Genomic DNA, 16,167 nt, shown 5'->3' with positions numbered 1-16,167 from the left:
CTGAAATATTCAGGATTCAATGAAGATTACCTGTCAGCTTAGAGTAGCCACCAAAGAGTCATTTGTGTGGGTGTAAATATCCATTAAATGAAATGATGAATTTTTGAAGAATTTTGAAAACTGAAAATCTTGAAAATTTCCGTATGTGTGCACTGCATTTTTAAAAGCACCCGGCAGCATGTGGTTAAACGGAAAGATCTAAAACTTGGAAAATCCTTTTAGGAAGCAAGGTACCTGTATGTTCCAATCAGACATGGACAATGTACATAGACTAGCATTCCATTCCGTTGTTTCTACAGAGAATAGTGTGGAGTTAGCAAGTTCAGCAAGTAGGCTCACTGATAACGTACATATACCAAGTATTCTGAAAGTTGAGAGCTTGAAATCTACCTCTCATGTTAAGTACCTGTTGTTTCCTGTCTTTCTTGGCTTTCAGCAAAGACTTCTTGACTTTCTATAGAGCCACTACTAGCTATAACCCTCAGCTTGTATGTCTCTCCAGGTAGCAAATTGTCAAGTGTTGTCTTCAAGGTTGAGTTATCCAATGTTTTATTTCTCATCTGTGTATCCTCCTTAACTCCAGTGTAACTGATGATGTATCTCTCCACAAAACTGTTTAGTGGTTTCCTCCACTCCAGATCCATCGTTGACATGGTAACAGATGTGATATTAGTGATGGTTGGCTCATTCAATTCTGTATGGACATGAAGAAAATTGGGGAAAACAGAAATATGATTTCCTTGTCTTCGATGCCGATGTTAACCTACATGTACTTGCAAACCAGCTGCACAAAATATCTTGATGAGGTTCAATAAGTCTGACAAAGACTTCTCTTTCAATTCATGGTATATACAGACTTGCCTCTTTCTTTGATTCACAAAATGTTCTGTCTTGAGGTTTCTGCTCAATGTATCACTTGTAGCCTCTCCCAGTAAGCCAAAACACAGCTTATCATATCCCCTATCCCAATCCCCACTCAAAACCTACTACCATTCAATAAGGACAAGTTCTCAACAGAATGATGGGACTCCCTTGTTTGTTTCTTACCTGTAGTTCTTTGTTTTTCTTTGCTCTCAGCGAGAGCAAGTCCACTTTTAGCAATTACTTTGACAACATATGTTTCTCCTGGTAGCAAATCAGTCAGTTGATAATTGTTCAGTGAGCCAGGCAGGGTTGTATTTTTGGTCTCTGTGTCCTCAAATGTCCCTCTGTATTCCACTGTAAAATTTTCAACAATGTCCAAGGAACTCCAGGCGATGACCATTGTTTCATTGGTAACACCAGTGATGTTATCAATGGTGGGAGCTCTAAGTTCTGAAAAGAAAAATGACACTCAAAAAATCTGCACTTGCTAACTTGGACTTTATATGAAGATATGTTACAATTTTACATAGCAAGTCTATCAGCATCTTGTTTGAATGCAAGTTGAAATCAGACAATTCTACATGGTTCCCTAGCACAACTGCATTACAAAGATTATTTCATAGTATTGTCCTTACCCTGTAACATTTTCAATATGAACTAATTCACAAACTTGATGAGCAGTCCTGTGGCTAAGCTAGCCAATGTTATAACACTTCTTCTCACCTGTGACACTGACTATAAATGTACAGGGAGATACAGCATCATTCCCTGCAGCATCCTTTGCTGTGCATTCAACTGTTCTCTCACCAATTTCAAACTCAGAGTTTGATGGAGGCAGGCAGGTGACATTAGGTTGTGGATCTATGTTATCACTTGCTGTGGGGTCTTTCCACATCACTAGAGTGGAGTTGGTGGCATAGTCAGCAAATTGAGACATGTCTGCAGGACAAGTACCTTGATCCAGGACAGGAGGCATAGTATCTAAAAAAAACAGGAAAATGCACTTTGGGTCACTTTTTTTTTAAATTCCATAATATATTACCAAATACTGCAGTGGCAGTGTTGTAAAAAACATTGATAATTTATATTCTGATCATAGAGCCCACCAAGTGACAGTTTCCATTGTGTACCATCATACACTGGACTTAAATTGAGAAGTGAATATATTTTGATGTTTATTACTATTTTATCCTCCACACTACATCCTTCAGAAAAACTGTAATTAAAAGAATAAAATGTAAATCTGTTATCCAAAATATGAAAAGGAATGGATTACACACAGCCAAATGGTATTGATAACACAAGCACAAATTTCCTGCTTATGAACAGGTCAATTCATAGTTAGCGTGAGAAAAAGTCATGACGGGGTAACAATGAAGGTGAGCATGATACTGATGATAAGTAAACATACATGCAGTGTTTCAGATTTTATCACATTAACAGTGATATTGAAGCTGGACTTTTTCACAAAATAACCATAGTAAGCTTTACTTTTTTTAGATTTTTATCTCACCAGCGATGATACTAAGGATACTTCTTCCACTGGCCTTATGATATTATTTAAATAGCTAACCAGATTCAGCTCCGTATTCAGATTTTATCTTACCAACAGTGATATTGAAGGTACAACTTTCATTAGCAATATTCCCAGCTGCATCTGCAGCATTGCAAATGACAGCTGTATCTTGGTTTTCCATAAAAACAGATCCTGAAGGTGGGTCACATGACACAGTAAGCTTCACATCTCCCTCTGTAGCAGTTGGTTCTGTGTAGTCCACTGTTGCATTATTAGTCAGAACATTGTCAGGACAACCAACAAATGTAGCCTCTGGAGGAATGGTATCTGTAAAAGGAAAATTAACTCCTGTAATGACCTGATTCATTCATGACATGTTCGCCTCTCTCTACTGTGCAATGTTCCATAGCAAGGAACCATTCAAAAACGTGACGTGCAATCCCTCTTTAACCCACAAGTGAAACGTATCATGTCATTTTTAATGTAAACTTTTATAGTTAAGGGATGTTATGAACAAACTAAGCATCAACAATGCAGCCCATTGTAACCATTTTTTCCAAACATTTCCTAACTACATATACCTACACTGAACCTCTAACAGAATAAGACAAAACAAATCTTGTGCTGGAACAACTGAAATAATGTACGTTTTAGCTGGAGTCAACTTCAATTTCACTTGAACACATTAAGCCTAAATGCCTCAGAATACCCCTTAGAAATTGCACTATGAAAAATGAAAACAAGGGTAAATAAGACTGTAAATATTTACAATGTTATTTGCAAAGTATCCGTTACATTCAGTGTCACTGTCCCTTTCAGTTCATTCCACCTTCATCAAAATAAACCATTATTTGACATCCTCCAACATAATTTAAACTGCTTGCAGGGATCAAGCATTTTATACATGTATACTTTATGTGTATATGAACCTGCAAAGTCTATCGGGGCTTACTCTCCAAGATATGCCAAGATGAAAATACCAATTCTGATTCTGAATATGATGCATCCTCCAGCTCAATCCACTTGGTGCCTTTAATGATCAGCTTCCATATCATCTGATTGCTGTATTTTATACACAAACAGTGGTTGCTGATATGTTCTACCCAAAAAACTTGTACCAGTTCTTTTTGAACTCAGATTTCTTATGCAGCTACATGTATATTCCGGTTGTATAAGAAATGGCCTCATATACCACTTACAAATGGGGCATAGCCATGTTATTTCTACACCATTCAATGATCAATGAAGTACAAGTATTTTTTACTTATTTCTTCTTTTATGTTAGTTCTTTGTTTTAACAATGTATCTTACCAACACTGACAATGAAAGTACAACTTTCATTAGCAATATTCCCAGCTGCATCTGCAGCATTGCAAATGACTGCTGTATCTTGGTTTTCCATAAAAACAGATCCTGAAGGTGGGTCACATGACACAGTAAGCTTCACATCTCCCTCTGTAGCAGTTGGTTCTGTGTAGACCACTGTTGCATTATTGGTGAAAATGTTGTCACTGGGACAACTATCAAATGTAGCCACGGGAGGAGTTATGTCTGCAAATAGAAAATTCACTGTTATAATGACTTGCCTCAATTCTGAATCCACATCAGAAACTTCAAGTCAAAGGCTTATTGTCCCAAAACTGTAGATAAATGATATGTACACATGTCACTTACGTTACAACTTATTAATGTTTGTGTACTAGGCCTTACAGTCCCAAACTAAAGTTTCAGCAATGTGTCATATCCAAAGTCTTATTATAACACCTCAGACTCTCGTTTTGTGGTTGTAACTGTGCATTTATGGTAGTCAAAATTCACTATCCTAGAATCAGACTAAACACACCTGTAAATCCTTGGCTTTTTGTGCTGCACCTACATGTACATATACATGTACAAATCCAGCAATATTTTTATCTTGCTTGCCAAATATAACCATTTTACCTCTGGTTTGGTTTCAGGTCCAATTTTTTTTCAGGAACAATTTTGACTCTGACAACATCAAACAAAACTGTAATAAGGACAAGATGGAGTTCAAATATCAATTATTCCAATTAAGCTTGAGCAAGTACACATACTTCACTTGAATGGACTCAAATCAAACTTCTTGATCTAATGATTTTAGTACCTTCCTTTTTTATAATGCCTGTACTCAAGTCACAAAAGTTTGTGATTCATTAAACCATTTGTGGAATCAAGTTTACGATTATCACAAATTACAATGCATTATGATTGAAAAGAAAAAGTAACTTTTCTACGTTCACTGCCTGTACCTACCTTTAGGTTCAACTTACCAACTGTTACTGTGAAGTTGCAATTTTTCAAGGCAACATTTCCAACAGCATCTGCTGCAGTACAAACAACTTGTGTAGCTTGCTTGTCTGAAAATGTAGCTCCTGAAGGTGGGTCACATGACACAGTAAGCTTCACATCTCCCTCTGTAGCAGTTGGCTCTGTATAGTCCACTGTTGCATTATTAGTCAGAATATTGTCAGGACAACCAACAAATGTAGCCTCTGGAGGAATGGTATCTACAAAAGAGGAACAGAAAGATTTTTGTCTTTCATTGTTCACTTTCACATACTTCATGTCAAAATCAAAGTCTGTATAAACATAGCTGGTCACCTTATTTTGCTTGGAATTTTTAATACTTATACATGTATATGTATGTATTTACATGTACCAGTAAGAGCTACATGTAGCTATTTAAAGCTGATGGCATCGTTACTGTGGTCAGGTGGTGTCACTTTAGGCACTCACTCCAGAAGCTTATGGATTTCTACAGAAATTGTGAATTCATGTAAAATATACATGTAAACAATTGAGTGCACGCTTCACTAGATACATGTACAACTGTATACATGTACCAATTTACCCGGGACCTACATGTACCGATGTATACATGTACAGTGTACATGTGCACATGTATTAGGAAGATAACATATAGCATATGGGTCATTCCACAAAGTTCGGGCACAGTTTATGACGGCGTCCCTTGTTACATCAGTGAAAATAAACATCTTTTTTCCCTGCATGTGGATTCTTAATTGACATTTTTCTAAATCTTGCTAGGTTCTTGCAGTGGTGTGCTTCATCTTTGCTGAATAATATGACTTAATCTGTTGTAATGTGAAAATAAAGGGCAATAAAAGTTACCGATGTAACAAGGGATGCCATCACAAACTGTGCCCGAACTTCATGGAATGACCCATATGCCCATAGAAACTGTTGGGTATTTTACTTGTTACTACAGTCATGATGACGGTTGGTGTTAGCATTGTTTGGCATACGTGTACATGTAATTTCTATATTCCAGAATACCCATGTTGCACCCTGGCACAATCTACAGTCCATTACACATAAAGCACATGTCTAGTACAGAGAAACAAGGAATAAGATTGAATTTCATACTAATTACAAAGTATGGGTACATGTAAAGCTGCTTGCATGCATGAGGTTGTTGTCTAATTGGATTGTTGGAAAATGCATGTACATCCATTATCAACACACATCCACATTTACACGAAATGTTATAAGCATGTGCACACACCTGCCTTTTGCCTGCCTTTGTACAGCAACAATAAAGCAAACAATAACAATTTGACACACTTACAGATGAGTAACAACCAACACTGACTTACCTACAGAGACATTGAATGTGCAGCTTGCTACTGTGTCATTTAATTCATTAGAAGCATTGCAAACTACACTTGTTAGCCCCTCATTGAATTCCCCTGGGGCTGGTACGCATGAAACAGAGCTGTCATCTGAAGCAATTGGTGCTGTGTAATAGACTTCACTATCATTTGTCAGACTGTTGTTAGGACAGATCAGTGTAACTGATGAAAGGGTAGTCATAACTGCAATGATGACAATACAAACAAAAATGAAAAAATACACAGACTTCATACACAGAACAGCAGAAGCAGTGATGGATCAGTGAGATCCAGGCTAGAAGCGAGCCAGTGAGTAAACAGCTGAACAGTAAAAAATAGAAAACAGAAATATAATTTATTACCTTCAGTTGTGCTAGGTGTGGGAGTTGGTGACTCTGTAGTCTGGTTAGCACATTTTACAGGCACTACATGTGTGATTACCTGTAAGCCAAAAAGTAAATAATATGAAAAAAGCATATAATTTGAACCTGTAAATAAGCTCATGCAAAACAGGTCCTCAAGGAAATCTCCCTCTAAAACAGCTCATACAATTCGTACATTTTGCCTTTGAGAAAGATACTGCTAGGATTGACACGTCAGGCCCTCCATAGTTTGAGATTTGTATTTCAGGTTATTGTAATCAGCAAGCAGTTTGCAGCAGTTTTGTATTACAATACACGTACATGTACATTGTACAAATGTACCTTTTCAAGATTAACCCTCTCCCCTTAAACATTTTACTTCCTCTCTCTCTCTCTGTGTCTCTCTCTTGGTTGTCACTCCAGAGGAGTATGACGACTTTAGCAGCGTCATTCATGGGCGTAGATCCCAATGTGGTGCGATCATCATCTGGTGCAGCGGGGGCAGCAACAGAGAAAGGTGTGGGTTTGAGGATCGGCGACTGAGGTAGCCCTAGCAGCAAGCTTTTGACTGCGTTCAGCTGTACACCTTGCACTTGGTTGTTAGCAGGATCCAGATGCCATGTCTCTTCCAGACCTTGGACTGGAGCTTCCCATAGGCTGCTGCCCACACGTACATGTAGCTGTACTGATGCGCCTCTCCACTTCTTTGTCCAGGCTGTTGTCACAGGAGACTGTGCTGCTAAGGTAGCTAAAGCTGTACACAGCTTGAAGTTGGTTTCCGTCAAGAGACAGCTCTAGGTCAGCGTAGACAGTGTGTCAAGGAGGTTGGAGCATGACCTCAGTCTTTCTGGAGTTGACGGTGAAGCCGAGGCTTTGAGCAACTAGTGGAAGACATTGAGCATGGCCTGGAGCTCAGCTTCGGAGTGTTTACCATGGCAGAGTCATATGCACAGAGCAGCTCACGAGCACAGATGATTCAACTATCATTTTACATTTTACTTCCTACAACGTACTGGTAAAGTATCAAAATTCCCCCAGTGTACAAAAATTAGTGCTACAAAAGAACAAAGAGCATTTAATGACAGTTTTTAACCAAATCATACCACCCAAACCATGCAAATTGTAGCTTCCACATACGTTCTTGAAAGGCCCATCTGTACTGCAGTAGTTACTGTACATGTACATGTATAACCAGGAATACTAATAATCACAATTCCAATCAAGCCTGAAACACATGTACGGTACATGGGATGATTTGAATACCTGGTCCCAAAATGTCAAAAGTTATTCATTCAGATTGAATGCTTTAGCAGCAAACTTCCCAGCAACTGTATCAGTGAGCTAGTATTTTGTTTGTTTTGTTTTCTTCATTTTTTACATAACTTTGATTGTGGATATTTCAAGAAATGATGTTACAGTTCATATGCGTACAGGTACATGTATGTAAAAAAGGAACAAGCTTTATCACGTGCTTTCGAGTTTATAGGCCTCCGTACTCTATCAACCACCCAATAACAATTGCTACTTTTCTTTCTGAATTTGGTGATTATTTGGAATCAGTTGTCCTGTCAACGGAACCTTTACTTATAACTGGTGACTTTAACGTGCATGTGGATGTGCCTGATGACCATGATTCCATGGCTTCTGCTGGACCTGCTTGAATCTATGGGCCTTCGGCAGCATGTGGATCAACCAACGCACGTGCATGAGCATACATGTATGCTAGATCTTATCATTATTCGTTGTAATGATACAGTTGTTAAAGATCGCCCGTCTATTGATCACCTATTTTCGGATCATTTTTCAGTATTTTGCTACATTAATATGGTCAAACCTTCCCTCCCTACAAAGCATGTTTCATATTGGAAAATAAAATCAATTGACATCGAAGCACTGAAATTGGATCTTGCTTCCTCTAAGCTGTGTCAAGAAACCCTGAATGACCTGGATGTCCTGGTCGACTGTTACGATTCTACCATGTCTACATGTACTTTAGTTAAGATGCTTGATCGTCATGCTCCCATACAAACTAAAACACTTAAAGTCAGGCCTCTAGTACCCTGGTTTAATGATGAAATACATGTAAAAGCTGCAAAAAGATCGCAACGGCAAGCAGAGCGGAAATGGAGGCATTCTGGGAATGTATCCGATTTGATGTCTTACAAGAACAGGAGAAATCGCTTAAGTTATCTTATGAAAATGGCCCATCGGAACTTCTACTCCAACCTCATCAAGAAAAACAAAAAAATTCTGATCCAGGTAAACTGTTCATGATCACAAAGAACCTTTTTGGTCACCACAGCGAGGTTCCATTGCCTCTATTCACCAGTAAATATGCTCTTGCAAATGAAATACATGTAGGGCAGTTCTTCGTCCAAAATTAATAGAATTCACAATAGACTTGACAACGCTGTCGTTTCCATCACAGGAGTCCCCCTAATTCCAGAAGTCAATGCATCTACACAAATGACTACATTAGATTGTTTTTCATTACTCTCGGATACTGATACGAAGTCTCTTACGTGTATCTCCAGGGCTACTAAAAAATCCAGCTCCCTTGACCCAATGCCAACAGCACCGGTGGTGAACTGTCTTGATGTCATACTTCCAGTGCTTACAGAAATCATCAATTTATCATTGGATTCTGGAGTTTTCGCCATAAATTGGAAACAGGCTCTAGTTATTCCACTTATTATCAATTATCATCCAATTAGCAACCTTCAACTTGTTTCAAAGTTGGTTGAAATGGCGGCATTCCAGCAGGTACATAATCATACCGGTATAACTACCCATTCACTTTACCCAACATTCCAATCATTGTATAGGAGACATCTCAGCACTTAAACCGCTCTTCTCAAGGTTAAAAATGACATTCTTTTGAACATGAACTCTCAACAAGTCACTCTCTGGTTTTGTTAGATCTTAGTGAAACATTTAACACTGTAAATCATAATATTCTTCTCCAACGGCTTCAGACCAAGATTGGGATCAGTGGCAAAGCACTGGATTGGTTTGCTTCTTACCTTGCCGACAGAAGTCAACAAATTTCCATACAGGAAGTCCTATCAGACACATTTGGACTGAACTGTGGGGTTCCCCAAGGCTCTTGTTTGGGTCCGTTATTGTTACTATTTATGCATCTAAATTGTTTGATGTAGTTGATAAACACCTTCCCAATGTTTACTGTTATGCTGATGACACTCAGCTTTTAAACCTGGTTCAAATGTCACTCAGGCAGCAGCCATTAGGGCTATGGAAAACTGTATTAGTGATATAAGAGCATGGATGTTGCATGATAAATTAATGATTAATGATGACAAAACTGAATTTCTCATTATTGGAACTAGTGAAATTCCACATAGATTTTAAAATACATCTTTTAACTTTTAAAGCTTTACACGGCTCTTCTCCAAAGTACATCAGTGATCTTGTTGGTGTTAGGAAGGCAATTATTTATTGTCTATGTTCTAATAATAGAGTGTGTTTGGATTATCCCAAGTGTAAAATGTTAAAATACTAAGAGACAGATCTTTTCTATATGCAGTCCCTGAGTTACGGAAAAAGTTGCCTGCCGACATCCAATAATCACAATCCCTCTCTATTTTTAAGCGTAAAGTAAAGAGCTATCTTTTTAAACTGACTTTTAACTAAGTTTAATGTTAATTTTTAAATGCTGGAAATTGTAAATTTAAATCACCGTTCTTTTAGGCACAATTGTTTTTTGCTCGTTTTTTTTAAGTGGTCTAAGCCTTCTTTTTAAAGTAATATTACAAATATTTTGAGTAATGCACGTACGATCATTGTCAAGGAAACTGCGCAATATAAATTTTAATTTATAATTCATTTTAATATTATTATTCCTTCAATCCTGTAAAATCTTCCAAAACCCTTGAAGTAGGCCTACTGTATTTTGATATTACTAAGGATGAGGGAGGCTTATAATTAATCAGCTCCAACATGTGTCAGTATACACATACCATAACTTTAAAAAAATCAGCTTTTACCAAAATGGAAATTGTTACGGTACCTATTTGTTTTTCCACATTGTGTGTAAATATCAGAACCTGGACACTGGTTTTCATGATTAAAAAATGAAACTGTGTGCACAAGTGTACATGTACATGTACCTGTAACCATGCTGTAACAAACAAGTGCATCATTTACTGACTTTTGCTATGGAAACAAGCTGTAAGAACCTTCCATGTACATGTACATGTACAATAAACATGTACATATAATTCAGGTCAAAGTCAAAGGGTGGAATGCAAGTTGCATGCACTGAAACTATTTTGTAGTCTGTGGTTAGCATGTGTACTGAACAAAGATACAACTGTACATGTAAATGGCTTTGTGGAAATAACTTGAATATGGACATCAAATGAAAGTCACAAATTGTAATTGCAGTACTGTGATAACTACAGAACACATGCACATGTACCAGTCCCTTCACGACTGACATGTGTATGTATGCCATATGAACTTAAGTTATTGTACAAATACACAGTACCACCTGTACAGTGTACATGTACTTTGTACACATACACGTAAATGTATCTAAAAATATTTTGAGGAGAGTTTAGGGAATTTCCGCAAGTCTTAAAAAGACTTACACATATGTACACATAGGTAGTTTCCTTGTTAAATAATTACTAATAAAGAAAAATGAACAATGTCCACTGATAAGGGAACATGTACCATACATGTACATAGCCCACTATTGACATAAAGTTTACAAAGTGTACATAAATGTTTACCAGTACCGGTATGTAGTTGAACTCCATACTAATTGGTTTCTACCTTTATATACTTTGAAGATTTCCAGAAATCAAAATGAATGTCTGACCAGTTTTATAAACATTCAAAAACTGTAATCTAATGTGCTTTCTCATTTAAACAATATAACTACATGTACTTTACTTAAATGTACTTGTGTCATTTGTTTACTTTTGCGACCCTATGTACATTCCTGCGTAAATGTATCCGACTTGGGAATATATTTCTATTTTGAAGTTGAACATTATCCATTGGTCAATAGGAACTGTGTGGGTGGATCTACGGTGTATAATGTACTTTGTAAATAGTAATCATATTTCAAAAGAAAAGTTTGAAAGGATGTGTGTGACATTCAAATATACAAAGAAGAAATCTAATGACAAATCATAACATTTGTTTCCGTCTTAAAACGTATCTAAATGTTTTCTTGATGTAGAATTGCCGGTATATCTGTACAGTATCCACATTTACGGTTTGATCAATTGCCAGTGCTAAGAAGAAATGCAGTTACCATCCAAAGATGTTAAGAAGAAATGCAGTTACAAGTACCATCCAAAGAAAAGACTCTTGTTGCACTTACATCTTTTTATCCTAGACCTCCTGGATGAATAATTCCTCACACCACACCACGCAGTTGTTCACAACTGTGAAGATTTATTGTTTGCTTTGTGCATCTTAATTACTGCTTTGTTCACCAAATATCTTCCTTCTGATTAAATCAAATATTGGAATGAATGAAAATTCTTGGCACATCCTTACATGTACATGTAGTCACAGACAAAAGGATTCTTGTGTCTACTTTCAAATGTCTTAAAGGCTAATGTAAAGGTTTTTCTTCAGCATAAGGTTCCTATTTCAGCAGCATGATAGGTCCATGTACATGCACATTGAGTGTGTTGTTTCACTAGGTCCATGTACCGGTACATGTACGTTGCATGTGTTGTTTCACTATAGGTCCATGTACCGGTACATGTACGTTGCATGTGTTGTTTCACTATAGGTCCATGTACATGTATAGTAAGTAACCACTTGTGTAGTTTATAATCTGTCATGTTGTCAGTACAGGTTTCTGTTTTTTTTATAATTTGTACATGTAGGTTACAGATTAAGGAGCTCAATAATAACTACATATTCTCAACTCCTTAATAGAGTCACTGTAGGTGAGAGCATACAGTACATGTAGCGTTACTTGTTCATCATTGAGCTGCTGAGAAACCCGGTCCCATGGTCATAACTCCAGTTCAGAAATCGACAGAGCTACTATTGTTACAAATTAAAGGTAACACTTCATTTAATTAACCTTAACAGTCCTGAATCCTCCAATTTAAATATGATTTTGCATACACCCTAGGGAGTTAGGGTTAATAAAATGGTGGTGGCAATTCCCCTCTAATGTTTACACAAATGTGCTGCTTCCTACATGTACATGTACTTGCATGTACAAACAAAAAGCCAGGCCTGTTTCAGGCACATGGCCCACAATGCCATAATCAATTGTTCTTTATATGTACCCAGTGTTGACATAAAATGGGTACCCAGTTCCCAAAATACCAATAATCATACATCCCTTGTTCCCATGCAGTTCTTGGCAGCTGTCATGGTACTCAAGCAAAAGGGGGACTAATTGAGACGCTGGTGGCAGCAGACATACCGGTCTTTCTTCACACTGCTGCGCGTGCTCAGAACTGTGCATAATGCTCATGACAACACATGCAAGCTCAGAACTGGTAAAAAAAGATTAGTACAGTATGTTCGTTACAAAGTATCCAATTACTGTTGATTGCACTCACATTGATTTATGCCAAAGAACAGCATCACGTACAGAACTCAAAATGGTTACTTGCAAGTGAGATCATTATCACCATTAAGCAAAGCATCATGGGTCCTCCCCCCTCCCCCCGAACAAAATTTGAGAAATAAAGCACAGAAAAAGAGAGGCAAAAGAAATTTTTAAAAAAGAGAATAAGGATGAAAATTACCAATATGCTCGGAAAAAAAATCACAAAATTGATCCCCTCCCACATTACGTACATGTAATGTATCAGTTCTTGCATTGAGTTGCAGATGAGTACATGTACTTGCATGCCCCAGAAATTCCCCCCCTCCCCTGGAAAAAAGTAGAGTGTCCTCCCCCTCCCCAAAAAATCATCTACCATCATTGACTATACGGTTTACCAAACAAGTACATGTACTAGCATTTTATACCTCAATTGTAATAGTACATACATGTAGCCAGTGCAAACAGTATATTCCACACAGGGCACTGCACACCTGTATGCATTTAAAGACATTCTACCTACTGGTACGCGTACATGTACATTGTAAACCTCCAGCAAATACACCCGATTATGTCTCTTTACAACATACTGTACACATAAGGAAGTCCAAACATCTGATGATGAAATCAAAATGCCCGTCAAAGTCTCCAAATGGCTACATTTCTCACTGCTATTTGCTCTTTGCACGCTGCTGCCATAGGCATGCAGAGCCGCTATCTGGCAGCTTTACACAATAAATATAGCCGGTTCAGTGATCTGCACGTACATGTACATGTATGTTGCTTGGTAATTTTGCGTGTACTGCGTTAGTTCTTACATCATGCGATTGGACAATATTTCAAAAAGCTACATTCATGAGATTACGTGCTGCTAGTTTGAGGCTCTGCATGCCTTAGGCGGCAGCATGCAAAGAGTGAATACTAGTAAAGTCACCCTCATTTTTGGCATTTTACTTTCAGGCAAATGTTTCCCTTAGCTCTGAACATGCATACTACATCATGCAGTAAAGACAACAACATACACATGTACCGGTACATGTATTTGTACGAGCAACTGATGCAACCATGAAGCCCTGGTATGGATTTAAATGCAGGTCAAGACTGGTTGGCATTGAGGGGAGTGAGGTTAGGGTAGTGGCTCTTGCCTTGCCTTCCAGGTGAGTGGCCTGGGTTTGAATCTTACCTGCTGCATGATTAGATTTTCAATCTCTACCTGATTACATGCTTTTCCCAGGAAATTATCCAAGGTTTTCCTCCCACCTCTAAACCTAAACATTTCTTCATTGTCTTATTCATTGTGAGAGCCCCAAATAATCAGCCTTCACTGGATGGATTACCTTATTAAAGGTTGCAACAAATAAATGAAATCTGAATACTTACCAACATAAGAAGTATCCACATCATGCTGGAGAGGTTGCACTGCCATCTTGGCCCTCCCATCTTTAACGGGACTACGCAGTTGCTTTTTTGCTATCTGATTGCAACAGAAATGTTGTTTACATGCCAGTACCTGTATGTTTACATACCATTTCTAAACTTCGTACACACTCGTCACTGTTTTCGGTTTATAAATAAATATCAAAAGCATTTCAAATTTTGGCTTCACATTTTACCATGGTGACAAATCTTAGTCTAGGTCCAAGTTTAACACTCATTGTAATTTCTCACTCATGAGATGAGATCCAGTCCAAGTGCAATTTCAGATTTTACATCCCTTAAAAAATTCTCTTGAGCCTCAAATCAGTTAAACAAAATGTCATTCAATTATGTAAAATTTTGTATGTAAAACAGTAAACTTTTAAGGAGACAGACAAATTATAAAAGGGATTTGTCTTGCCAGTTTGTCTTAAACCCAACACTTCACTAATATTCAGAGTTCATAGCTGTAGGCAAAGTGGTTAGTTGAACTCATTGTGACAGCTACATGTACATGTGTACATGTGTATGCATGTAAAGGAAAGTCATGTACTGGTATGGCTAGTCAATCTACATGCACATGAATGTACTCTTGAGTAGTTGAGGACTGGCACTGTAAATGTATGTGTATGCAATATCTGCTGTCTTCCAATGGAAAAATGTGGGGCTGATTCATGGCAGCGGCTACATCGTAGGCCTACAGTTTCTTTTTTTTTGCCGAAAAGTGAATTTCAATTTACAAGTGGAAAGAGTTCCACATACGGACGCCAATAATTATTCCCTAAACTAAAAGTCGTCAGAATGCAAAAAAATGTCTAGAAAAGTTCATTTTAGGAAAAAGCCAATTCGTTTACTTAGAATACAATCAGAATTTTTCTGACCAATCTCAAAGGGTTTGTGCACACTGTGTCAAGCAGCATCCATATACGGAACCCTTCCTTTCAATTATATTTGTTAACCCATAGCCATCAACAATTTCAAACAAAGTTAAAATCATAATTTGAAAACATTTAATATATTTATGTTGATTTGCCTCTGAAAATTTCAAAATGGTCCAGCAAAATTTTGAATACTGGGAAAATGAACAAATGTACCTTCTGTTACATGTACTTGAAATTAAAACAGCTGAAATGTATAACCATGGAGGAAGGAACCCCATGGTATAACCATGCATGATGACAGTTGCTTACTTCTTTTATATGCGTTATCATTTTTACAGACAACACAAAACGTGAAGAATTGGCTTGTAAATGTAATCGAGAATTTAAATTTTCAGCTCACTTAAACATTTACATATAGGCATCCATAACTTAGGCTGGGCTACAGTGTATTTCTTTTTAATCATCACCATATTTTTCTAAGCTGTCATTGTCAATGCATGCGGTCTGTTGAATCGCTACACGTACGTATGCATGTCTGATCTTGGTCTGACTTACCGTTTACGGTATCACTATTTCGATTAATTTAACCTCACTCATTCATCATCACATAGTGGGGCCTACATGTACATCACATCACCGAAGGATGATGCTACGCTCGGTCGTAGATGCAGAAAGTAAGTACAGGTTGTAGATTGGGCAGTCGGCAAAAGCTGCCTGTGCGGTTGGTTTGCTGTGTCAAAATTTACACCTTTCTGTACAGCGACTGCGAGGTGTCTCCTGGCCTGCAGCGAGTTGCCTTCAATTGACACTGAGCATTTTAACGATCATCTCTGGTAATGACACCTCTGAGACGTGCGTATTCAAAAAGTGCGATCACGTTGATTCCATTCCCACATGGTTTAACAGGAAATTTTGATGAGCAATA

The 16,167-nt window shown here is 37.7% G+C and overlaps 1 protein-coding gene across 2 annotated transcripts in view; it reads right to left on the bottom strand.

The window, feature by feature from the left end:
- The window catches only part of LOC110981062 (tyrosine-protein phosphatase 10D-like), a 37,859-nt gene extending 21,694 nt beyond the window's left edge, over positions 1-16,165 (bottom strand). Inside the window, exons 1-10 of one of the 2 annotated variants that reach the window (XM_022238248.2) lie at positions 15,798-16,165; positions 14,326-14,419; positions 6,396-6,474; positions 6,019-6,237; positions 4,672-4,908; positions 3,692-3,931; positions 2,471-2,707; positions 1,588-1,845; positions 1,048-1,314; positions 407-694 (exon numbers count right to left, since the gene is read on the bottom strand). In XM_022238248.2, coding sequence (XP_022093940.2) covers positions 407-694; positions 1,048-1,314; positions 1,588-1,845; positions 2,471-2,707; positions 3,692-3,931; positions 4,672-4,908; positions 6,019-6,237; positions 6,396-6,474; positions 14,326-14,385 — 1,885 coding nt within the window. In that variant the 5' untranslated portion in view covers positions 14,386-14,419; positions 15,798-16,165. The remainder of the gene's footprint in view (positions 1-406; positions 695-1,047; positions 1,315-1,587; positions 1,846-2,470; positions 2,708-3,691; positions 3,932-4,671; positions 4,909-6,018; positions 6,238-6,395; positions 6,475-14,325; positions 14,420-15,797) is intronic. The other variant, XM_022238249.2, reaches the window with a different exon arrangement.
- Positions 16,166-16,167: the final 2 nt, after the last annotated feature.

The sequence above is a fragment of the Acanthaster planci genome, linkage group LG03, assembly GCF_054643075.1.
Source record: "Acanthaster planci isolate LZ-2023a linkage group LG03, COTS_SCS, whole genome shotgun sequence".
NCBI classification, from domain to species: Eukaryota; Metazoa; Echinodermata; class Asteroidea; order Valvatida; family Acanthasteridae; genus Acanthaster; species Acanthaster planci.
Note: the sequence above shows the minus strand (reverse complement) of the source record. Positions and strands in the feature narration are given on the sequence as shown.